Genomic DNA, 25845 nt, shown 5'->3' with positions numbered 1-25845 from the left:
CAGCGTGGGAGAGCAGCCCCGCGGCTCTGCAGCCTGCGTTGCCCCTGTGGAAGCGCCCCACGGTCCCCCGGCTCAGCGAGGCTGGCTGCACATGTTGCACATCACGGGTCTCTCGGTGACCGTGCCTGAAACAAAGGCAGGATGAGCCGGACTGGCTCGGGCAGGATAAGGGTGATATTTAATATCAGACTGTGCTGAGAGATGGGAATTGCTGGCAATCTGTATCCACTGATGGATACAGCACCTGCGCAGTGAGCTGCCTGACCCGGCATGTAAACAAGCTCTCAGCTGCACCCTAAGGACAGCTGCATGCTGTTTGCACTTTCTTCTGCTGTGGGAGGGCCCGTGGGGCAGGAAGGTGGCCGGTGGAGCTTGGAGGTGCTCGACAGAGCCAGGAGCGTGCTGCTGGCCTCAGCAATGGTGTAGCTGCCGGTTGCAGAAGCACGTGTTGGCTCTCTGCAAACAGCGCAGCCGGTCCGGACATGGGCTTCCCAGCAGGAGCAGGGCTGCGCAGGAAAGGTGAGCCCAGCAGGAGCGACGGTGGGCACTGCTCGCAGGGCTCGGTGTCCCCCCAGGACCCCTTCTCAAGGGCCTGAAATCAGCGGCTAGACAGGGGACAGCACAGTGAGGTTTCTGCCAGGCAGGGGGGCTCCTGGGTGAGGGGGCTTTGCTTTCACCTGGGAGCTGGCCAGCCTGACCGTGGCCCGGGTGCCGGATCAGGGACCGGGGAGGCTGGTGCTTCAGTGCAGGATTTGAGGATCGCTGTTTTGAAAAAGGCTCCCAGACGGTGACTCATCTGCTGTAGGAAGGGCCTGGGGGAGGGGGAGAGGCGCTTTGGAGAGGAAAAGCGGGGATCTCTTCCCCCTCCCGCACGTCTTGCCAGAAATAGGTGAAACCCAGAAATTGCTGGTAAAAATAACCGGAGCAAAGAGGGACCCAGCACAGCACCCGCCGGCAGCGACCCCACCAGGGCACCTGCCAAGGCTGTCTTCAGTGCCCAGGCAGCACTGCTTCCTTGAGACGAGCCCCTGCGCTCCAGGCCAGAGCGGCAGGGTGTTAGCTACACCAGCCCCTGCGCTCCAGGCCAGAGCGGCAGGGGGTTAGCCACAGCACACCCGTGTTGCTTTTACGCCCTCCCCAGACCTCGAGTCCAGTCTGCGGCCCCCTGCCCTTCCTGCCCTTCCTGCCCTCACTCTTGCACAGGCTGCAGCCAGGCGCCATCGCCGCAGCGCCTGTCCCAGCCCGCTGCACGGTCGCACGCTCTGCAACTCTTCCCGCCTGAAGGAGCAGAGCTCTCCCGGTCACTCTCCATGTCACCGCGGTGCTTTGCTGATCAGCCGGTCTGAAAAGGGTACTGCTGTCCGCACACCGCAGGGTCTTAGGAACAGTCCCCAGGACAGGGTTTAATTGGCAAGTCCCAGCGAGCGGCCACGTGGGCCCAAGCAGTTGCATTCAGCCCGGCTTCTCCGGCTGGCGGGTTTTATGGCATCGTGTGGTGCTACGTAATTCCCAGCTTTGCACGCTCTCCCCGGAGACTTACCTGGCAAGATAACAGGCCATCCTGCTGTGACTTTGTCCTCCCCCCCAGCAGGACTTTGGCTGCTAAAAGACAAAACATCCCCCACCCCCAGACCTCGGCGGTGGCAGGTAGTTGACAGCAGACCCCGTTTCTCAAGGCTTGTCCTTATGTAACCAGCCGTCTGTGCTGAGCAGCCTGCAGCCTCTCGCGGCTCCTGTTCATTCCTGGGCTCCTGTTCCCAGGCGTGCTCGGGGCCCGGGGGTGGACGAGCTGGTCCCATGTGCCCCAGAGGTCCTGTGGTGCTGGACTCGGCAGTGCCAGCATTTGTAGGGGGTCACTGGGAGTCAGGACACTGGGGCAATAGGCCTGCCTGGGCCCCGTCACTTCTGCGAGGTCCTGTCAAGACTCCTAACCCTGTGGGTTTGGGCCTCGAAATAAAGCTGTGGCTTGCTGTGCAGACATGGTGTGAACGCTTGGCTCCTGTGAGCACCGGGTCCTTGTTATTCAAGTGTCTAGGTGCTGGTAAAGCAGAGCCAAGTGTGAAGGTTTGGGCCCCAAAGTCCTCGTGCCTCAGTTTCCCCCTGTGGATGGCAGATGCAGTGTTGCGTGGGCTGTCTGCCGGGGACGCTGTACAGGCAGGACGCAGCAATGGCCAAGTGCGTCGGGTGCTTTGCTGGAAGCGCTGTCCGGGTGCTGGGGGTTACTGCGTGCAGAGACTCTCCCGGCAGGGCTGCAGCTTTGCAGACCCCAAGGTGATGTTGTCTCACTGAGGACATGGATCTTCTCCCTCCTCTGGATGTTTCTGGCCTTCCCTCTTTCTTTTTCCTTCTCCACTAAGTCAAGTGTAACAGGGCAGGCCAGGCTGGTCTGTCCCCCCACGTGGGACTTATTGGGGGAGCGTGGCTGTGGCTCTGTGGACGCTCTGGTCCAGGGCCACCCTGCAGCTTTGTCTTCTTTCTTTACATTTTTGCGTGACGTTTCAGAGCCCCTAGCAGGGCCGAGAGAGCCTAGCCACCCTGCTTCTGCATGTCTGATCCACTGCTGTACAGCACGAGCACTTCCAGTTTGCAGAGAGAGACAACTTTGAGTCATCTCAAAGCAGCGTTTCCAGACTTCGTGCGGTAGCAGACGGGAAAAGACAGGCCTGCAGCTCAGAGAAGAGCTGTTACAGGGTGGGTAGCACCGCAGAGGGCCCTCCTAGGAGCAAGCGCTTGTCCAAAGCCCTGCCAGCCCCCTTGCTAGCTCACCAGGCACCTTTCTGTAATGTGCTTGTGCTTCGTGGGCACCGGTTGGGAAAACCTTTCGGCCAGTGCTTACCTTCAAGCATGCGCCTAAGGAAATTAGATGCAAGGACAAGAGGTCTCTGTATAATTGCTTTCCTGGACAACAGGGGGGGAAGTGGGTTTCTCCAGGTCTGTGTGGTGTGCACAGCCTGGCCCCAGCACTGCCCCGCTGTCTGAGGTAAGGGGATGGGGCGTGCTTCACGGGTGGGACCGGGCTGTTCCCGTGGTGCAAGGCTCGTGGCATACCAGGGAGCCTGCAGGACTGCAGGCATCTTGCTGCTCCATGGCAGGGAGCACGTCTCAGCCTCTTCAAGGCTGGAGCAGAGCTGTCTTGGCAAGGTGTTAACTCGGCTACCAGGCAGGGAGGCACAGCAGACCCCCCGGCTGCATCAGAATGGTACTCCTGGGTGCAGACCTAGTCTGCACCCCGGGGTGCATTACCCGGAGAGGCAAAGCACTCTGCCCTGCTTTTGCCCTTTCCCTTCTGCCGGTGCCTGCTCCGTCCCATCCCTTCCAGTCACCTTGTAGCAGGAGCACCCCGTGGTGTCTGTTGTCACAGCCCTGCTGCTGGTTCTGCTGACAGGGAGATTTCTCTCCGGGTGGGAGACATGCTTGCTTCCACCTGCCACCGGGCTCTGTCCTCCCGTGTTGCCGAGGCTGGGCTGGGCTGGGCTGGGGAGCTGTCTCCCTTCCGGAAGACGTGCCGTTTACTTACACATTTATTAATTAGCAAGAAATAAAGTTGCTGAGAGCGATCAAATTTGGAGAAAGACCTTGAGTTCGGAAGCGCTCCCAGAGGAGAGCTCCCTAATCGCTCCCTGATTGTCTCCGAGTTTAATTTGTTGTTGTTTTTACTGTAATGCTCTCATTTTTCCAGACAGTTTGCTGCGTCCCATTAGCTAGTGATGGCTGGAGATGAAGTTTCTCGATATTAAAACTTGCCTGTTGTGTGGCATTAAGATCTTCCCGAGGCCTAACGGCCTGGCAGCCGCAGCCTGCTCAGGCTGTTGTGCTGGCCACGCTGCGCGCCTGCGAATTTGCAGGTGCGGTGCAGCGCTCGCCCATGCAGCAGCCAAGGGCAGCGTGTCCTGGGCTCTGGTCCCACCCTGTGACCTGCCCGGGGGTCTGCTCGTGCCCAGCAGTGCAGGGGCAGGGACTGAGCTGCTCACTGTATTGGCAAGGTGGGTCCAAGGGTTTATGGTGCAGTGCTGACCTTGCAGCTAAGGACGTAGGCTGGAGGGGCGCAGTGGGGACCTGAGCAGCTGTCTCTGGAGGCAGTAACTGCTGACTCCTGCTACGTGACAGATGCATTCGTGCTGACCCCGTCAGGGGGTGGAGCTGTGGGGGCATCTCCTTGGGGGTGCATGCTGGCACAGCTCCTCTGCAGTGACAGCATTTTCACAGCAGCTCAGGGGCCGGTCCTCTGTGTTTGTGCCAGATCCACGGTGCCAGAAGCCCCCAGACCTTTCCGAGGGCCTGGGTGACGATCCCAGCCTGTCTCTGCCATGCGCGTGTGCTCGACTGCTGGCTCCTAGCGGGCTGCATGGAGCCTCTGACACATTGGAAAACACACTCAAAAGGGCCAGACTCATGCAGGCCCCTGCACGCTTTGGAAAATGTCACCTCTGTCACCCTTTATTGCAGCATCACCTGGAGGCCTCGGGCCCAGGGTGCTGGTGTCACCTCTCGTGCACAGCAGGAGGGCAGCTCTGCCCAGAGAGCTTGCCTGCAGCAGGTGGGTAGTGATGCCCGAGAGAGCCCCAGAAATGTCACGGGTCACGGCTCAGGTGTCCTGGCTCAGCTGGGTACACGGAGCCAGCTGGCGTACTGCAGCGTCCCACGTGCTGGCAGGACCCTGCTGCTTGCACTGATGTCATTAATGAGGTCAGCAAGTGACATCATTACCCTTGATTTGCCTCCCACACAGTTGGGAGACGTGGGGGCTCAGTCTTCTGGTATTTCCACCAGTGGCGATAGCCTCGGCTTTCCTGTCCACTCCCAGGTAGGGAAGCCTTTAGCTTGACCTGCTTTTAATGGTGCTGAATGGCTGTCATGGGGCCCCAGAGGACAAGGTACCCAGAGGGTGCTGGAGGGAGGATATATATTATTCCATCTTTCCCGATGCCATCCTGTGGTCTCCAGCGCCGCAGATAGCGTGCCCCTTGCTCGTATGCCTCCCGTGCTAATACTGGAGGAGCTGCACGGCAGGCCCAGGGGCGGGAGATGCAGGCAGCCAATGGGGTACGAGGGGAGCCAAGCCCGCCGGATTGTGCGGCGCGCTCTCTCGATCTGGGCCTCGCGATCAAAGCCATGCAATGGCTGCAGGATACATGTACCATACACGATGTGGAAGCCCTGAGGCAGCCCTCGCAGCAAACGCACGAGGCGGCGGTGGCAGGCAGGTGCCGAGAGCGGCCTCTCTCAGATGGAGAGGATGTGCCGCGTGGCTCCAGCTTTCTTATGCTTTCAAGTCTGCCGGGAGAGGACGAGCTGACAGGGAAATCAGAAGGCAAATGGTGTTTATTATCCTCCCTCCCGTACATGACAAAGTGCGGAGCGAGCTTGCCTCCAAAGCACCGGCACTTCAAAGGGCTCGTTTTAATCCATTCCACCAGCGAGCGATAGGAGAGCGGGGCTAGAAATTCACACAGGAGGCTTCAAAAGGGGCTTTCAAGAGCCTCATTTGGAGAGATAGGGCGAAGGACAAAGTTAAAAAGCATTATTCTGAGGCAGAGATGGATTTGCCCTGACGCGCTAAAGGGGAAATGGGGCGTCCAGGCCGGTTCCACCTGCGGCATGCAGATGAAAGAGCTGTCAAATGCACAACCCATCTGGCCTCGCTACATGCGGAGAACAAACCCAGCGGGGCCCAGTGGGAGATACCCGGCATCCGATTTTCCTTGGTGAATAATAATAACGATAATGATAATAATAAATCCACATTTATATTTTTGGTTTTTATTATAATCCCCAATGCCACAACAAGCAAGCGACCGATATGAACCTTGCAAAGAAGAACATTAACAATCCCAGCACATACACATACACACGACATTGCTCCTTGCTAGTGAGGAAACTGCTAACCAAGGTGCAAACACAACCCCGAAGAAGCGCCACCACCCCCAGCCCCGGCCCTCACAGCCGTGAAATGCTGTGGTACAAGGAAAAGGAGAAGCCCAGTCCAGGGGTCTTTGACACCTGGGGCAACCTGTCAGACAGCCCCACTATAGAGCAGGACCTGACACCCGCTGCTTTTCAGCATCCATCAGCTGACGCCAAGCCTGCGGCAAAGGGTGCAACAAACTCCCCATCCTTTGAAGCACAGTGCGCACATGCAAACAGGCGGCGTGTTGCCGAGGAAAGCTACGGGGGGCTTTTTGAAGCAGCTCAGCGTGCCAAGTCGTATGTCCTGCTGCAGGCTGTGCGGCCACCCAGCCAGGTCTTGGCACTGGGGTTTGGAGGTCAGAAGGGGGTCGCAGCTGGGATGGGCAGGCACGTGTCTCCTGTTAGCCTGCAAGGCTTTCTGAGCAGGGAGTGAGCTTTCTGTACGCCTCTGTGCTCCTTGAAAGCCAGAAGGGGACAGGAGCAGCTAGGAGAGGTGGAGGGATCGTGGGGCACTGCTTGTAACCAAGGAAAAATGAGAAGGGACGGGTTAGGTGCGTGTGAAGCTTGGAGCGGTTTATCACCCAGCAAGCACCGGAGCCCAGCAGCCGAAGTGTCCAGCAGCAAGCCAGGCTGCTTCTGGGATCCGGCTGCCCCCGCTCCACAGCTGCAGGGAGCAGCAGCCGCCCTGGGCCTGGGCACCTGTGCAGTCCAGGTAAATGCACTGCTGCTCTTTGATCCCGGTGGATTGTGGACTCCCGGCTGCCTGCGGCAGGCGGTTCCACAGGTTTTCATGCTGGGTGAGCAAAGAACGTGCTTTTGTACTTCCGCCTTTGCCACGTCTGCGGGGCACACGGCACCCGCTCCTCCTTGTAGTGTGGAACAGGGAGAACAGACGTCCCTGATGGACCTTCTCCAGTCAGGTCATTAGTGGGAGTACCTTTAATGCGCCACGTGTCGTCTGCCTGCTTTGTCAGATGAAGAGCTCCAAGCGTGCGGTTTCTCTTGCTAGGGGAGTTTCTGCAGCCTAGTCGCTCCTGCTGCCTTTTGGTGACCCCTCGCCTCCCCCATCTCTGCCGTATTCCCTCTGGGACCTACGCAGATGAGACTCTGCAGTTGGGCTCTGCCTTGCCATGCTCTCATACGTCCCCTGTTAGCCTCCATCTCGCACCTAGGAGCATCTTCACATCTTACTTGATTTTTTTTTTCTTACTGCCAACTGAGTTCACACACACGTTCACAGAAGTTTAGGGCTAGAAGGGACCTCGTGAGATCATCGGGTCCAGTTGCCCGCAGATGTTTTACTTACCTAGTGTGCCATTGAAAACAACTGTGCTGGGCTATTTGGCTGGACGTGGTAAAGTCTCTTCCCTGAACGCACTTCTACCCGTCCTGCTAAGCAGCTTTACTGCAGTATGACTAACGCCATTCTCACACTTAGCTAGCACCTCGGGAAAAGATTTGGATCCAGGCTTGGATGCTGCAAAAGTATCCCTAAGAGGGCTCAGGGATTTTCTGATCCAGCAGAACAGGTGTGGGCTTCAGCTGTCTTGAGCAACAAATTCCACTGAAACTAATCTATCCCTTTGGGCTCAATCTGATGATGCTCCTCCAGGTTTCACCATCTCACGGTGAAAAACCAACTGCAAACCTAGTGTAGGTCCTAGGAACTGTACATCTGACTGTGGATTTCAAAGATCAAGCAACTAGACAACTTTATGACAACGTTATTTCCTGCCACTGGAGAGGCTGCATGATACTACTAATTATAATAAGAATAATTAATCATTCTAATTATCAAATGCGGGTGGCTGTAGTTCACAGGGAATCTGACAGGGAATTTAAGTCATGTTGACTGCAGGGACCTGTTATTTCTCTCTTTTTAATCTTCTGCTATTTTTATTGCAATTTCAACTCACTGTGCTGACATAAAAACCTTGAACAGTGGAGGAAGCCCTGATCTGGGGGCCCAATTTGCTACTGATTTATGGTACCGATTGGCTCTTGGATTCTTTCTCAAACCGTCCGCGGTTGCAGCGGAAATCTCCTGGACCCGGCTCTGACAAGCGACCCGAGAGCAGACGGACACAATGCAGGCTTGCACTGCTCCAGACCAACCCGTTTCATCAGGCTTGCAAAGGGAGCTGATTTCTGAGTGCCATCTCTGAGCATCTTAACTTTGCACATGTATAGAGATCTCCAGCACTCTGACTTCTCCCCTCCTGTCCCGGAAGATGAGTCATTTCAATTAACTATACAGCCTTGGAAATGACTAGGCTACTTTAGCGCTCTTCCACATGATGCACTTTCAGATTGATTCCCATCCTTCTCTTGCTGTGTGCCCTAAGGGGATTTGGGTGTTTCTAGGCTGCCTGGAATCACCTCTGCCAACTCGTGGGGGTCACTACACTACACCTTGAAACCTGTCAGCGTTTCTCTTGTGGTTGGAAGGCTGGCTCATTGACCCCAGGTTGAAAATTGGAGCAGATTCCCTGTGGTGTTAAATGTCCTGCCTCATCCTGAGCCTAATGAAAAGCATGCTAATGAATGTTCTCGAGAGCACCCTTTCCAAAGCTGCGGAAGGACCCTGCAGCACTCATCCTGGAGCTGGCAAAACCCTGGGCATCTGACAGCTTCAAGTTGAAGTCATTCTGGCTGAAGAGCTCATATGTTGCATTTCTGTAGCACCTTTCACCCAAACAGCTCAAGCGCTATAATGAGTGCTAATTAAGTAGCCCTCACAACCTGTCTGCCGGGAGCTGGTGAGGAGGGCGATGTTATTCCAGCTGGGGAGACTGAAATATGTGAAGACAAGTGGCTTGCTAACCTGTAAGCAAAACCATGCCAGAACTGAAATCGAACCCACGGGGCCTGGCTCCCGAAGGCCTCCCTGCTTGCCAGGGAATGAACAATCAGCAAGTAAAATTAGAACAAGCAGCAAGGGAAAGGGCTTCAGGGAGGGAGCGTCAGAGAGGAGCATCTCACGCTTTGTTTGCGGGAAAGCGCCTTGCGGCCTGCTCCTGTGGATGAGACTCATGCCCTGATGACACGCTGACGGGGAGACGCTTAACTGAATCTGCTCACCCCGCTTCTAGAGGATGCCAAGTCTGTGCATACAGTGAAATGAAAAGAGCATAGGTAGAGCTGCAATGAGCTAGCCAGGGGATCCAGGTGCACCGCTCGAGATCCTGTGCCTGAATCATCTACTAGCTCAGAGGTGGGCAAAATGCGACCCGTGGGCCAGATGTGGCCCACCAGCCCATTCTATCCAGCTCGCGGGGCCCCTAAAAAATTTAGAAAATTAATATTTGTCTGCCCTGGGCTGCCTGTTATGCGGCCCTCGATGGCTGGCCAAAACTCAGTAAGCGGCCGTCCGCCCGAAATAATTGCCCGTCCCTGTATTAGCGTATGGCGAGCTCGGCTTCAGCTACTAAGGATAGCAGAGGATGCACTGCTTATTGCAGGCTGGGAACGTCTCCTGCCTGAGATGAAGTTCCTACCTGGGGGAGAGTCTAGGGCCCCACAAATTCCCGCACTACTGCCTTGCAACAGATAAGACAGAGTGGGAGAAGGGGCATGGCACTGAGGTCTTAGAGATGGGTCCCTGAGGCACAGGGAGCCTACGCGACCTCGACTGTAAGACCTTGTGGGCTGGGCTTTGCGTTTGTTGTAGGCTGGTACGGTGCCTAGCATGCTGCAGTCCTCCAGCAATACATCCGAAGGAGAAGCCAGTGTGGAGGGCGCAGTGGTTTTGGTGCAGGGTGGGATCCAGCTCTTGTCTGCACAGGGGCTGAATGGGCTCCGAATCGCTCCCCACTTGCCTGCCTGGCTTCGAGCGAACTCGGCTCCCACAGACAATGACTTCCTCCAGACTTTGACTCACCGCATGCAAAAAAAAAAAAAAAGAAGCCACTGCAAAACTGAGCTCTGCCTCCTACCTCCGCAGCAGGGGGCTTTGATCTGTACAGCTAAGGAGGGCGCTGATTGCCCAGGAGGCGCCAGGAGCGGAGTGAAATAAAATAGTTCACGGCAAAGCAGCTCCGATGCAAATAAGCCTCAGCTGCCCCCACTCCTCTCCGCAGATGCAGGTGACGATGCGGCGCTCTTAACATTTTAAGCACCAGACCCTTCCCCTCCCCAGAGCAAAGTGCGATGAATCCAGAACCCTCCCACTAGAAGATGTCTAGTAAGGGGCAAACAAATGGGTAATTTGTGCCTTTCAGGATCTATGAACCACGATCACTGGGATGTAACGTGGACTCTGCCTGCTGTGAAAAGCCAGGTAGCACCGGCGCTGGAGAGGGAAGCCTGCCCTGATCTCGCCTTTCCTGCTTGCACGCCAGCCTTCCCCCCATCTTGTCTCTCGTCACTGGATGTGGGAGTTTTACAAGCAAACGTCAAAATAATCTGGCCTCATTGCTCGGGCTTATGCATGCCCAAGTGACGAGGTCCGGAAGAGGGTTTGTCCAGGAGAGCGGCCAGGCTCCCAGGGTGGCTGTCGTCAGGGCGCTGATGCAGTCTCCCAAACCCCAAGTCGCGCTGGTTCCCGAAGGCTTCCTCCCCTCTGCTCACGGCCACCTTGCGCGGCTCTGCCTCGTGGCTTCCTGAGCTGAAGCTGATTGGGGATGACAAGCCCTGATTATGCAAAGTACAAGAGGTTCCAAGTTGCGCATTAATGATAGGCAAAGATTTCGGCCTGACTCACGTCCTACCGCTTTGTGCGTAATTAGGGACCGGTGGGAAAAAAAGAGAGGCCCTGCTAGCCCCAAAATAAAGGCTGCCTCCTGGCTGTAATTGCAGCAGCCCTCCTCTCCTGCCCTCCTGTGCCAGCCCCCGCGCAGACACGCGGGATTTGCAGGCAGGTCCACTGCACAGATGTTCTTGGCAGCGGATGAGCACCCGCTGGGTGTCGGGTGCCAGCTGCCCGGGGCGGAGGGAGCAGGGCCGGCCCTGGCGTGGCAGGAGTGCCCGACGGCGGGAGGAGCAGGCTACTGCAGCCTGGCAGCCAGGAGCCCAAAGAGCACGGGAGGCTTTTACAAAACTGTTTATGCTGCTTTTGGAGAGAAACCACCGTTGCCCTGGCAACTGCCACATCACATGACGGCCGTCGTGTGGCTGTCTCTGAACTACAAAGCACCTTCCTTGCGTGCAGAGCACATCCGTGCACTTTGGTCCCAGCCCCTCTGAGCAGGCACCTGCACCTCTGGCTGGGCTGCGCGGTCAGGAGAGTTGGCACCGCACGCGGGGAGCTGTCCTGACGCCCTGGCATGACGGGTCATGATCAAAGCGGCTGGGAACGCCGGACACATTGGGTGGCAAAAAGGAAGGGGGAGGACAGGGCAGAAGGGAGCACGGGCTGGCTACCAAGCCTCCCCTGCCGGACACCATCCTACAGGCGTTTGGCTGGTCTCAGTCCCAGGGAAGGCAGTCATTTGTGGGGTCTGGTGGGGGGACACCCTCAGCATCAGATCAGCATCGTCTCCCCAGCACCTACAAGACGTCGGTGTCCCTCCTCCCCCCTACCGCCACTTGACAGCATCCAGCCACCTCCTAATTAGAGCCCGCCAACTGTCTCAGCCTGGCAGGAGGGTTTATTTTTACTCCTTTCAGTCACCCGGTTCCTCGTGCTCTTCTGCTCAGACGGCAGGCGCACCCAGGAGCGGGGCCTGGCTCCGAGGCCCGCGGGTGGGTCTGTGCCCAACACGATCCTGGCGAGCCTCCGGCTCTGTCGCGGTGTCCGTGGGACAGGGCTTTCTCCTGGTGCTGCTGGCCAGCTGCGAGCCCGCGGCTTGGGCTCTGGTGCTGAGCCCTGAACATCAGGACTGAGCTCTCCTGCCATCTCTCTGCCAGCTCCCCAGGCAGGGGGTGCTCCGCCGGGACAAGCCCATCTCGTTGACTGACGTTCTTCGGCCAGGCTGGCAGCTGTCATGCACCGGGCTCCATCCCTCGTGGCCCCCCGACAAATGTCAAACAGAAGCCGGGCAAGAGCAATGAGCTGTGAATGGGCAGAAGCTGGAAAGCTTGGCGTGGAGCAGCATGGTTGGGAGCACCCCGACAGGAGGGACTGTGCTCCATGCGCATGGCACACGCAGGCCCCCCATGCAGCGGCTCTGGTGTTTCTGGTCCTGTACCGATAGTGATGGCCGTGTGACCACGTTGCCAGCAGGACCGTAGCTGTCTGGCATGCCGCACGGTCCAGCTTGGCTGCGGGAAGGACCAGTTTGGTGCAAGACAGAGCACCTGATGGACTGCGGCAGCCGACTGTGCGCCTCCCTGTGCGAACCCTGGGCAGCACCATATGCAGAGAGAAAGGCTCTGCCAGGTGTAGGTGCCCCCTCTCCTTGTAGAGCAGTGTGTTTGCGAGTCCAGCTGGCCGGTTCGCAGACTGCTGACCCATCAGATCTGGTATCTGGCATCTGGCTGTGAGCTACGCTCTCTGCTTCCAGCTATGCAGGTGCTTGGCATCCTTTCCTGACCCTGGCAGGACCCAGCTGATGCCCTGCTGTGGGCAACCAGACAAACCTTATCCCCGCTATCATAAAGTTGAGTAAAACAGTCATCAAGGGATCATGCTCCTTGTTGAATGGGAAACGTGCGCTGACTTTCAGTAGCACTTATTGTCCTGGTTAGCTGGACACCCCTTGGGGCTGTCCGATGGGTATGCCATAATACGCTGCTATAAATGCCTGTATTCATGCGTACAATGAGACTGCACTATGATTAACAGTGCCCCAGGAATCTCCCTCCTTTTCAAGCTGACTCCACAGTATTGAACTCGAGGATCTCGATTGGGAAGGGACGTCCCGGCTGCACGAACACCGTTTCCCTTGCTGGTCTAAACGTACCTGCTTCTAATTTGATCAGCAGCCCCTTCATTCCCAGGCTGCGTGGGGCAGTGAGTCGGGAGGTGCTGACCCGACGTTGCCCCCATTCATAGCCCGTGTCCCTTTTGTGTGCTGGCAGCGCGGTCCAGCTTGTGCCAGGCTGCACCACATATTGCTGCTTCAAGGACGTGGTGCACCCTCCGCCCGCTCTGAGGATGCAGGTTTCTCTCCTCCTCTGCCTGCGGGCATTATCCATAGCTAGTGGCTCCAGCCCCTCCTTGGCCATGCCTGGTATTTATTATTTCCTCCATTCTTCCATTGCTAAATATAGCTGTGTATTTATAGAAGTAGGTAAGAGGTGAGAAGGGGCATATGGCTGTTTTCCTAAGTCCCCATTTATTAATATCAGGGGGAGGCAGAGCTGGCTGACAGCCTGCCTTCCCAGCTGCGCCCACACTCCCTGCGCGGAGAACACGCTTTGCTCATCACCTTCTCTGGGGCTCTCGTGGGCTGATGGGGGCACCATGTTATTTCTGGCTAGGAGAGGGAAGGGGGTTATGCAGGAACTGCACAAAGCGAGCCCAACCCCTGTCTGAGAGATCCTCAGCGAAAGCAGAGGGCAAGTAGTGGGGCTCCTGGGGTCTCTTCTCCCCAGCGATACCAAGCAGGGTCAGCTCTCGGGTCCTGGGGGCCCGGTCTCGTGCCCCCGACAGCAGCCGGTCCCCGAGGCCTGCGTGAGAGCCCGTGGGATAATTGGCGCCTCACTCTAGGACACATCCTTGTCTCTCCTAATTAGAGAGTGGCTTACACCTGGAAGCAGGAGGTTTGCTACTTCCCCAAAGCTCTTGCTGCCAGTAATTAGAAGAGGCTGTGCATGATGCCCTGGCCCTTTCGGAGTGGTGTTTGGTCCCTTCTGCTCGTCTAGGGACCAGAGGCTCTTGCTATGCAGGGGACCTTCTGCCGCCCGCAGAATTGAGTTATTGCCGGCCTTCTCCGGAGAGAAAGCCTGCACCAAACCCTCATGCCTGGGGTGGACCCAGCCCTCCATCCAGCTTAGAAGCCTGGTACAGGAGTCACTTCAAAAGGCAGCATTTTGCCTTTCTTCAGCTGTCGCGTTGTGAGCACCGCGTTTGCACACAACCGCTGACAGCCCATTAATTATTAGTTCAGGAAGTTTTCTTTTGATTGCAAGACAAATTAAATAGCTGGAGAAAGCAGGCAGCCTCACTCGAGGTGTTAATCCATGAGAGAGTCGCAGCAACCAAAGAACACAAATAATTCATAACGCCGATGAAAATCGGCGCCTTTCTTCTTGCGTTGCCGCTCCCCTTTGGCTCCCGCACGAGCGCTCGCTTGTCACATACTCCGTGGTTCAGCTCGGAGGAGATCTCAAGCCATTAATTCTGGGACAGGTGCTTAGGGTTCCTCGGAAGAAATTGGATAAGGGAATGCAGAGCGAGGGGCTTTTCCCTCAGCTGGCACAGACGCCGGGACGCAGAACCGCGCGCTTTCTCTTGTTAGTGCTTCTTGTCATTGATCAAACGAGACAAAAAAATCAACCCGTGCAGCAAGTCTAATTACATTGCGTCAAGCAGGTGATCAAACAACAAGCAACTTTAATTATGACCCTCAGAAGCGTGCCGGTGTGACACGGCACTCTGCCTTCCGAGGCAGGAAACCCCGGCTACCTTTCTGGCATAGGTAATGCTGCCTAGTGGGTCATGCCCTGGTTCAGACAGATCCATGCACCTACGTGCACTGAGTCCATGCCACGGCCTGCACTCACGCAGGCGGGCCGTGCTTCCCCTAGTCACACGTCACAAGCCATGGCCCCACCTCTGTGCAGTGATGCTGCAGCTCGTGGCCCACTAAGCCTCCTCTGCAAATTCCCGGGGGTGGCACCTGTGAGGAGTGTCACGGAGCGGATGGAGCCCCCTGCTTGGGGGACAAGCACCCCCATTGCTTTGATTAAATTTGTGCAAAAGCCCCTTTTCACAGGGGGAACATCTCGGCCTTTGCTCTGGATTGGAAAAGCACCTGCCCCGGGTACACTCCCCACACCCTCCTCCGTTTCTCCCCTGCACACAGGGCCCTGTTTGATGGCCTGCAGTGCATCGACATGAGAAATAAGTTTGGCCTTGAACGTGTCCCTGATGTGAACGTGCTGATTGGCACCCTCTCAAATTTAATGCCTCTTCTTAGCTGGCTTCTTTCTGCCATTTGCCAAACTCTGGAATCAGCCCCGTCAAATTGATTTCCATTTAGCTGTTATCGTTCCTAAAACTGCTGAGAAGAATCATAGCCATATGGCACAGGGTATTTAAAATAAAGTCTCTTCTGACACAATTTACCATTCCCAAAGATGCTGAGCTGACATGCAGAGACGATACCGATCGGGGAAAGGGGAAGGTTTAGCACGCCTACGCCAGCAGAAAGGAGAGGGCCAATAAATAATAAATCTCTGTGAAACAGCAGGAGACAAAATGACCATTGTCTGGGGTGGGCACTGGGCGAAAGAACTGAAGTGGCGGAGACAAAGGAGCTTGAAATATTTAGACCCCGCGGTACCTCCCTCCTAAGCGCGTGCGCTCGGCTGCATGGTTTGTGTTCAGCTGGCAGGAACAGGAGCTGTGTATTAATTTTTCAGCCCCCTGGAAGAAAAGCCCAGAACATGATGCAGAGTTTGTATCCCCGTGGGCCTTGGCTTTTGCATGTCTCGGGTGCACGTGCTGTTTTGCAGTAAGGCTCCTCCGAGGCTGGTGGCTGGCAGGGAGTGGCGGGAGAGACAATGCCCAGGTTACTTTTTGCCCGATTCTGAACGGCAGAGACGCAGGGCTGCAGAATTGCTTAAGGAAGGGATATTTTTAAAATTCATTTTAGAGACTGAAGAGCAGCCAAAGACTAGCAGATTCTGGGAAGAGAGAGATCCTTCCAGGCAGGGACTTAAAGTGGAATTAAGTGATTAGAAATAGCTAATTGCTTATGAACTCCCTTTATGACACCAGTGGGTGGAGGAAGTTAATAAAGCTACTGCTTACTTTTGACCCACAAAGCCATAACGCAGAGTGCACCTGTGGCAAAAGTAGATGGAGGAAAGCTGGGATCTGCTTTTTCATGGCAAGCGCGCTGCTTTGGGTTGGAGTGTCTAAACAGTGAGGCTGTTTTCTTTGTTCTTGGGGTTCATTATCTACCACGCGCCTTTTGGTGTCGATTAAAGACCTTGTAATTATCCACAGATGCTGTCACTGGGACATCTGCAGTGATGCAGCTACTGAGACAGCATCTTCATGAGGATGCAGCCAGATTTCCCTTGGCTCTCTGCATCACAGCGGGGTCCAGAAAAAGCCCAAGTAGTCTCAGGGGAATAGACTCCCAGCCTGCTCGTGTGCATGCGTACAGGACCCGGCCTGTAGAGGCCCACTCCTGTCTGGGCCCTCTGAGCGCTATAGCAGGACAGGGCTTGCTGGTCCCACGTTGCAGGCTGAGAACTTCAGGGTGCGATATTCAGAGCGAGGTTTGTTTTAATGGTGTGGAGGATCCCCGAAAGCCAGTGCCCATTAGGCATATGACTGCCTCGGCCCCATACTGCCCCTGTGCATCGCTCCCATTGCAGTCTCTGCCCCCATAGCCTTAAGGAAATGTGGGGCCACATTCTGCCCCAGAAAGCTGCGTGTTCATGCCCCCGAGGCAGCTCAGTCCTGCCGGGCGTGAGCCACGGGAGCCGGTCTCACGGGAACATGCCGCTCTCTTTAGGGACGACGCAAATCGCGTGGCAGGCAGCAGGCATGTGGAGCATGGCCACGTGAAGGTTATAGCTAGCTCTGTTTAGCCAGATGTCAAGGGTCCAAAAAAAGACTGGGTGGGAAAGGCTTATTTAAGACCGCTGCAGGGCTTTAGGGAGGCGGAGGAGCTATTGGGAATGTGCTTCTAGGACAGGGGCTGCTTTGGTCATCTGTACGGCAGCACTGCATCACGGGCTCTATGAAATGTCCCCATGGTTAGGGGGGAAATGTGGATAATTATCTCTGCTCGACTAGAGCTGGGCTGGCCTGGGTAGAGCAAATCAGCGCTGTAGCCTGCGGTCCAGGCCAACTTTTTGTGCAGTAGGCTGCTCTGCAATGGATTTGCCCAGAGAGAAAAACAAACGAGACAAAGTGCTTTTTTATATCGGTGTGGGCCTGGTTGAGACTCCCAGCAAATAATCCGCAGCTCATCAAGCCTCCGCGTTGCACTGTTATTAAGCTGCAAGCAGCAATCGCTGCCTGAATTACTTCCAGCATGTGTTCTGTGGAAAAGACAAATATGCTTGAAGTGTTATGGCTTGTGCTGACCCTTCCATCTCAATAACACATGGATCTCTGGGTAGTGTTACCCACGGGATGCTATACCCCCGGAGCAGCCCAGGCTGGCTTGCTGGCATCTCTAGCTCTTTGTAATGTTAGCTTCATCTGCCAGCAGCTGCCATCACCCGTCTGGTTGGGGGTTTAATTTAAGAGAAAAGACAAATGACTCTTTCGCTGTATATATAGGGGAAGAGGGGGCTGGTTTCCAGGTGTCTTTGAAGATCAAAGTGCTGTTCAGCAGCCGAACATGAATTTGTGACTCTGCGAGGCTTTGCACCCAAGGAAACGGTTCTCAGCAGGAGCTGTTAGATGGAGGGTCCTGGGTGGTCCTGCTCTGGGTGCTGTCAGGGCTGGCGCAGGCCATTCTCTTATGGCAGGCCCCACGCGATGCTAAATGCCGATGCATTTGAATGCATTTTGTTACAGTGCAGCAGGGCTTGCTCTCCGCTCTCTCACACCTGCTTTGTCTGCAACCATTTATACCTGCCCATGGCGTGGCTCCGGATTCATGCCCGTATAATGGAGAGGAGAACCCGGCCTCACACAGCCTGGATGAAATATAGGGGCGAGGAGGAGGAGAGGATCTGACAGTAAATCCTGGCTGGAGCTGGAGTACTGATTGTAACGACCTGCGGGTTGGAACACAAGTTGTAGCGGGGATACTTTGGAGGGTGATGCCAGAAAGCTCCACGTGCTTAGGGGATTTTGCAGTGGCTCCAAACACCTGCTGCCCCTCAAGCAGCAGCACGGAGCACATGGCACGTCTAATAAAGATCCACGTTGTTGCAGCCCAAATGAAGTCCCTTTATGGTTGCACAGAGCCCTGTGCATACAGTGCGGTGGCAGTGGATGAGAACCACAGCAAAAAGGGTGTGATTTGAAGCATCACCCACACAGCAAAGAGAGCAGGCAGCACGGAGGGACTCAGACCCTCTACGCGTTCAGATTTCCAGTCAAAGACCCTGGCAGCAGCATGGAAACACTGGAAGGAAGAGTTGACCATGTACACCAGGGGTGGGCAAAATATGGCCTGGGGGCCAGATCCGGTCTGCCATGCCAATCTATCCGGTCCGTGGGACCCCTAAAAATGTAGAAAATTTAGTATTTATTTGCTCCTGGCTGCCTGTCAAAGATGACAAGAGCCAGGGCAGTAGGATCCAGGGGAAGCTGGCAGCAGGACCCAGCAGCAAGGACCCCCCAGCTCCGTCCCCCCAACCAGAAGCCCCTGCCTAGCAGAGGCTTCTGGCCTGGGACTGTGGGGCTGTTCCTGCTTTCCCAAGAGGGAAATGTGGCCCTCGACAGCTTGCCAAAACTTGTAGGTGGCCTTCCGCCCAAAATAATTTCCTGCCCTGAACATGCAGCTGACCACGTCTCTTTATCGCTGCGTGGAGTTCTGTGCCTGAAACAGCCGTGAGCATCAACGTGTCTGTGGTCTCAGGTCAGTGCTCAGCACCACAGGAAGCAGGAAGGTAAATTTTGGGTGGAGTCCAGCTGTTTCTATTGCACAGTGAAGCACATCCTGATTTCAGGCTCGTCCAGGGCCAGGCCAGACCCCTCCCAAGGTGCCTGGCATGGTGTTACAGAAGGAGCACCTGTGAGAGTCAGAATTGAGACTCCAGCTTGGAAGGACCTTGGGGCCAGACTGGAGCCAGGTTCTTGCTATAGGGACAATGGGCAAACTTATGCACGTGGGACAGGATTAGCTTCACACTCGGCTCAAAGCTTAGGCTCCCTCGCTCAAGTCCCGATTCTTTGCTTCCCTCTTTGGCTACCCAGTGACCTTGGTGTCAGCTGGAAGCAAGAACCTGTCCCCTTCTGTCTGGCAGGCTGCATGGGAAGTCTTTCTAGCCTGTGAAGAGCCTGGGAGAGTGTGTTGTGTGACTCAGGGCCCAGACAGGGATGACATTTGCCTAGGTAGGCCTGGAAAATGCTCCCTTGAGACTTCAGGAATGGTAGCTTTAGCTCTCTCAGCCAGGGCTGTCACATCCGACTAATCCTCCTAAGCTCTCTTTCCGTCTCTGTCATCCTGCCTCTCCCCGAACTCAGACTTGCGCTCGCCATGCTGTCTGCCTCGATCTGCATCATGCTACTGGGTGTGCTTGTGCGGTGGACTATAATAGGCAAGGAGGGAAAAAACGGAAAAGCCCTCTGCTAACAGACTCCCCTAGTAAGAAGTGAGGCTGGCATTGATGCCACAGTTCCTTGCTGAGGGGGCATACCGCTGGAAATGACTTCTGTTGGGCACGTGCAAAGAGAGCAATGCCGTTTCTGCAGCGGCTGCCCTAGGTGGAATTCAGCTCTGGACCATTTCTGCTGGATTGATGCGGGACAAGGAAAGGACGCTGTATTCCTCCTGTCCGTGTCCGAGATGGGCATTGAAATCTCCTCTCAAAATGTCCAGATTTCTCGTAGCAGCTTTGTGAGGACAATATAGAGAAAAGATGCAGTGGAGTGTTTATGTGGCTGTCTCCTTCCAGCAGAGGTAGCAGACACCCTTTGCTGTGGGTTTTTTTTTTTTTTGCTCTAAATGGCTATCGTCATCAAAAGCTTCCTAATTTTTGTAAGTGCCCAAGCTTCACGTATGACTGGGTCTTCTCCATGCCTTAGTGGCACGAAGGAGGCTTTGGCTCTGTTTATTTTCCTCTACCCTGTAATCTTGCTGTCCCTCACTCTTCCTCCTCTCTGACATCCTGTCTCTATTAAAAAGCAACCATGTGAGGGCAGGCAGTGGAGCCTCTGGGCTGCGCCCGTAGAGTTTGGGCACTGGGTCCTGTCTCCTCCCTGAGCCTGTCACTGTGCAGAAGTGGCATAGGGATGCTGAGCCCTGGGCACAGTGGCCAGGATGCCCTCTTGCAGACCGGAGCCCGTCATGTGGATGTAGTTTCACCTGCCTGTATCCGCAGCTGCCTACTTTGCAGCATTAGGGAGACGTGGCTTCTGCTGCTGTCGGTGCTGCAGCTACGGGGCCAGGATTAAAATCAAATTGTGTGCTGGCTCTTGAAGCAGCACCCAGGGACACAGCAAGAAGCCCATGGACCTGGCGGCATCTTAATGAGAGCAGAGCTGGTAGGAGAGACCCCAGCCTTGCTGCTTCAGGAGGTCGGAGCCAATTGGTGTCTCTGTGCTGCTGTTGCAAGCTGAGTGCGTGAGTCATTAGAAGTGAGGCCGGAGCGCTGGCCTGGGCAGAGACCGCTGTGGCTATAGCAGGAGGGAAGCCCTGGCAGGAAGTACAAGACGGGGAAAGCCTGGACCCAGGCCGGAAAAAGCAAAATGCAACTGTGCCTCCAAGACAAGGGCTTGCCTACGAGCGAAGGCTGGGTAAGACCCCTATATGCGACGTGCCAGGCCACCCACTACTGCTGCTGGAGACAGGCATGAGCACAAGAGAGCACCGAGACCATCCAGAGCCACGCCAGCCAGGGTTATCCTTCATGGGAGGCCTTGGCCAGGCACAGCACTGGCTTCAGAGCAAGCTGGTTGTGCAAGCAGCTCATCCTGCACCCTTCTGGGGAGAGAACAACCCTGCGATGGGGCCTTTTTTCCAGGGCTGCTTCTTGCTGCCTAGGCAGGGAAGGGGGAGAGGATGCTGGAGCTGATGGGCAGCTCCTGGTGCAAAGCAGCGCCAGCCCCGCTGGCTAATGCAGCAGGCACCGAGGTGGGCTGGGCTGTGCTGGCTGACAGAAGTCCAGCCATGTATTTCCACCATGGGAACTGTCTTTTGAAGCTCCGGCAGATCTTGTTACAGCCTGCATTGGGCCCAGCTTGCTACCAGCCAAGGCTAGAGAATGGAAGAGTGACTTGTTTTCGGTTTTATTTTTGGTCCCATTTTTAAATATGCCTCTTGTGGAGAGGAAGGGCATTTCCTCTTCTCTAGCACTTCCCAGCTAACGATCACAGGCATTCAGGAATGATGCCTAATCAGCAAGGCAAGGGTTATTCACTGCTAAATGGGCCCAGCTGAAGAGCATCAGGTCTCACAAGCTGGCCTGGCCCCCGTCAGCCCTGGGACGGGGCATGTTCCAGAAAGAATCAAGCTCCTGTAGGTGTTAGGGTGCCAGTGGACGGACGGGGTCCCTGAGTCACTCCTCAGCTGCACTGGCCTAGGGACTGCCTTTCAGATGACTTTTGCAGTTGAGTTGGGGACCCAACAGCGCTTCTAGCTGGAGTGAGTGCATTGCCCTAGGTAGTATCACTCCGGGAGGAAAATGCGTGACTTAAATCTCCCTGCCATGTTTGCTACAGGATTGGGGGTCTAGCCCTCCTTGTGCTGCTGTACCCATGTGGTGGACCCCCTTCCCCTGGGAGGGAGCGTGCAGGGGCCCAGTTGCATATCCCCTTCCAGAGGAGGGGTCTTCTTGGTGGTTGATTAACTGGTCCCCAGGTTGGTACTGCAGGCTTTCGTGCTGTGAGGCCAGAGCCAGGACAGCTCTGTGCATAGCCAATGCCCTGGGAATGCCTCCAGTGTGCGTGGCTGGTAAATGCGCTCCGTCTGCCTTGTGGTGCAGAGCCAGGGTTAGGGGCTGTATTGGGTCATCAGGAAGAGGCTGTGCCCAAGTCCTTCCCTATGAATGCTCGCTTTCCCCTATGTGTGTGACCACACCTGCCTGTTGCAATGCAGCGGGTACAACTCCAGCACCTCATGCCTGGCTAACAAGTGGTACTGGGAAGTGTAGCAATCTCACTTGAGCCTCTCTCTGTCTGCAGCCCAGTAGGATCAATAGATTGGAAGCTGCTGCATAAGCAGAAAGCTGTGGGTTGTGTTCCCTCCTCCAGCAATCTGTCATTCCCAATTCCCACCCACCGGGGTCTTGTGCAGATCCTGGAGGGAGTGCAGACCCCAGCCCTGGGCTGTTAACAGGTGTTATGCATGCAGGTGCTTTGCCTGCTGCTCCGGAGGGCATGCTTAGACGTGGAAGGTGAGCTGAGACAAGTCCATGGAGCTCTATAGACCTAGGAGTAGGATCCTTCCTTAGTGATTTACGGGTCAGAGGAAAGCGGTCAGATTTGCTTTGCCTCAGTCTGTTGGACTTGGGGGAGAATTTTGTCTTGCATTTTTAGTCTGCTTTTGAGAGGTTCTGCACCTGAATCTTTGGACGCTTAGAAATGCCTGCTGGGCTTTTGGGAGCAGCTTACAAATGCAGGATTTCTTGCAGAATACCAATGTTGAGTGAAGCTAGGCTAGAGAGCAAAAGGTAGGAGCAGATCTTCCAGCCACAGCAACTAGCTAGTAGAGTAGAGCTGTCTGCCCACGATCCTTTCTCTGCCTACACTGTCTTGTAGTTTTTTTTTATTTCCATGTTGGTTATTTCCCATCACAATCAATTAACTCACATAGGTCAGTGCTAGGGGAGCTGAATTAGTTCCCCAGCTTTTACTGCACATAGGTTTGTTATGGCTGACAAACAGAGAAGATGGCTCTTGGCAGGAGTTGGGATGTTTTGATCTGCACTTCATTTTTTTTAGTACACAGATTTTATATCCTGCCCCTCAAGCTGCTTCTGTTGCTTTGCCTGAGCTCGTGCTCCTGCAAGCCTTGTTCTTCCCGATGCCTCACTTAGCTCTCCACTCGGAGCCTGATGTTTGCAATCGCTTCCCTGATGAGGACAATACGTACCATAGCCTTAGCTTCCGGCTAACTCGGACACCCCTGAATTGCTCTTTGTGAGGTTCCTTACCGGAAATTGTGGGGAGCCCCAAAATATCAAAGCTGCTGTTTAGGAACAACGCAGCCTGTTTCCTTCCGTGTCTGACTTTTGAAATGCAGTGAAACGCCTTCGGAGAGTATGCAATATATAAGCCTTGCTTTGGTTTAAAGGAACATTTTGTAAAGAGTTGATAAGGGGTAACAAATGGCTGCCAGGTGCTCTAAGCTGGGCACATAGGTGAATAGCCTGTGTTGTTTACATGATGGTCTGCACGTGGCAGACAGGCATGGTTTGCACATGGCAGACAGGCATGGGGTGCAGCCTAGTTGAGATGGGAGGGGTATGCAGGTGTAATTAATGCACTCAAACAAATAAAACAGCGGTAGAAACCCACAGAGATAAAGAAGGGAGGCTAATGGGCCGTTCTTCCATGGAGCCAAGGGTCCAGATCCTGCCCATATGCGATGGAAGGGATATTGCTGGTCCTGAGCATTGCTTGCTGCTCTGTGCGATGTGCCCTGAGGCATGAAATGGTGGCACGAGACTGAACCTGGGGCCACGCATGTGGCCGTGGTGTCCGGGAGGAGCTACTTCTGCATGTGTGGGCACCCTCAGACCCTCCTTGTGTGTCCAAAGACAAACTGCTTCTGTGAGACAAGTCAGAAAGTTGCAGTTTGGGGTCTCTCTGCAGGCTGAGAGCCCTCCCATGTTTCATCCTATCCGGAGTTGTCAACGGTGATGGTGCTTGCTAATCGATTATACTGGGAAGGCAACCAAAGATCCCCAAGGCAGACTGAGACCCTGCTGTATTACAGGTAGTCGTGTCATGGTCCCTGTCCTGGAGGTTGTCTGTAACCTAAAACAAGGCACAGCCAGTGAGAGTAACAAATGGTGGGAGGGCAGAGGATAGCAAGGCAGTGGGAACAGGAATAAGCACCAACATTTACTTAAGCATGTTGGGATTTGCACACAACAGTGGGACTGCCGTGTTTTGTGTTGAGGCCCAAAACCATGTAAGAAGCTGCAGTTTCATTCAGTTGTAATGAAAACGGTCCAGTTCACTCCAGAGTGTTAGTTTGCTGTACCTTTTTCGAAATGTTTCTAGCTAATCATTCCTCTTTTTTCCCCTTAATTCTCTGCTTTATTTGCATGGCTGTAAGCAGATGAAGTCATCTGACATCGACCAGGAACTCTTCACTGAAAGCTATTGCAAAGTCTGCAGTGCTCAGCTGATATCTGAATCTCAGCGGGTGGCTCATTATGAGGTAAAGTCATTTTTGAGACTCGGATTTGGGAACGCGGTTTCACAAAGGTTGCGCTGTATTTGCTGGAGGTCCTCCCCTCTGATGTCATGTCACTATGGTTTAGTGCCGGTCCGGAAACCTGGAGTCTGCCCTTTAAAACCTGCAGCGTCTTGCTTAGACAACAGCAAAAATTGTCCCTGAGCCCCATGCATTCAGTAGTAGGTCTGGTTAAATGCCAGCAAACCTTCCCCTTGTTTTCGTTTCTCACTGGCATTTAAGGATTTCTGGCAATGCTGCTGCAATGTTCAGGGCATTTGTTTTCCTGCTTGGATCTACTGTGAAGAAATGATCCTTTGTAGAACTATTGAAGGAATCCTTGAAAATGAGGCAATGCACAAAAGGAGGCGCGTTTGCAGATAGCTCGGTCGCTGATCACCCAGGAGTTCAAGGTAGACAACGCGAATGAGAACAGAAAAGCAGAACACCGGTGCAGTTTAACTGTGGGCTAATTCATTCTCGTTATGCCGTTCTCTAACTCGGCGCTCAGGTTTTCCATAGGGCCTGTGCTACAATGCCTGCTGTATCTCTCGCTGCTGACCGACCTTGAAGTCACTTGTCCAGACCCTAGAAAAACTAGTTTTAAAAGCAAGGTAGGTGGGGAGGGGGCTCAATTAAGAGTTTGATTAGTTAAACTCAAGTTTTTTTAGATTAAACATGCTGCACTATCCATTGCTGAGCAGAAACTGCTAATTGTGCAGAGAATAGATTAGTATTTGTTGAATGTATTTAAGCACTTAAGAGGTAGGCAAGCTATAAACAATTAGAAAGGATATATCATTAGAGACATGTTAGAACAGCAATTAACAGCGCTGCACATCTTCCCAACAAAATGAAATGCATTCCTGTTAGAGGGGAGGGAGTCCCTGAGGGACACCCCATCCTGTAATGCTGGCAAAGGGAAAAGACCCCTGTGCTGTCCACACCGGGACACCTGCCGTTCAGGCGATAAGAAACCTACAGTCCTGGAGCTGCTTTGGAAATAGCAGAAGGTGATCAGAAAGGTGAGGCGGCTTGGTGGCTTGACTAAGGGTAGCCAGGGGTGAGAAATGAAAGCTGGACTCAGATGGGAATAGGGATCAGGAAGGGAAAGGAAAGTGTACGCACTGCAGAGCATGGATTATAAAGGGACCTTGGTGACATGCCCTCTCTTAGCAGCAGCCAGCTATGCTTGTATAGGAAGGGGCGGGGGGGGTGGGGGGGAGATATGATTTTACTGAAAACCTCCAGGGGGAAAAGAAATGATTTCTGCCAGGAGCTTGTGAGCAGTTGGGTTTTAATGACTTGGAGAGGGAGAAAACTCAGCTGACACCATCAGAACTTGTGTCAGTGCCCACAAATCATGGCTTTCCCACAGACTGCTTGGTTGGCCTGAACCTCGGCTCCCGTTGGCGCGAGTCTTTTGCCATGGGTAGGAGAGAGGGAGAGAATTGTCCTACGGTTGCCAGTGGAAACATAGCAGAGGTGCGTGATGTGCAAGGACATCACATTGCATTAATAAATCATGATGACAATAGCATGCAGTTATTTATAAGGCACTTCTCATGCCCTGAGGAACTTGCCAAACCAGTCTTGCCCGGTAAACTTGGAGCGAAGCAGAGATCCCCAGCAGCTGCTGCAAAGAGGAAGGCAGCAGTGCTAGGTTGTGCAAGTGCTGGGAAAGGGAGCCAAATCTCAGGCTAGACATGAGCAAGAGCGCAGAATATAGGGGCTGCTGCCTGTGTGCCCACCTCTCCTCCTTCCTGTGCCACTGCAGGTGCAAGCAGCATTGTTAATTCAGAGCAGATGTTCTGGAAATGGGGAAAACAACCTGGTTTTGCGTCGGGTA

General features: G+C 54.6%; 1 protein-coding gene across 4 annotated transcripts in view; it reads left to right on the top strand.

The window, feature by feature from the left end:
- The first annotated feature begins 366 nt into the window (after nucleotides 1-366).
- Nucleotides 367-25845, top strand: part of ZMAT4 (zinc finger matrin-type 4) — a 107487-nt gene continuing 82008 nt past the window's right edge. Inside the window, exons 1-3 of one of the 4 annotated variants that reach the window (XM_006023028.3) lie at nucleotides 21067-21236; nucleotides 23408-23531; nucleotides 23880-23981. In XM_006023028.3, coding sequence (XP_006023090.1) covers nucleotides 23880-23981 — 102 coding nt within the window. In that variant the 5' untranslated portion in view covers nucleotides 21067-21236; nucleotides 23408-23531. Of the gene's footprint in view, nucleotides 520-21066; nucleotides 21237-23407; nucleotides 23532-23879; nucleotides 23982-25845 lie in introns of those variants that run through there. The other 3 variants (XM_006023025.3, XM_025203449.1, XM_006023026.3) reach the window with 3 other exon arrangements.

Source organism: Alligator sinensis, unplaced genomic scaffold (assembly GCF_000455745.1).
Source record: "Alligator sinensis unplaced genomic scaffold, ASM45574v1 scaffold98_1, whole genome shotgun sequence".
Classification (NCBI taxonomy): Eukaryota; Metazoa; Chordata; order Crocodylia; family Alligatoridae; genus Alligator; species Alligator sinensis.
This window is presented reverse-complemented; position numbering and strand designations above follow the sequence as displayed.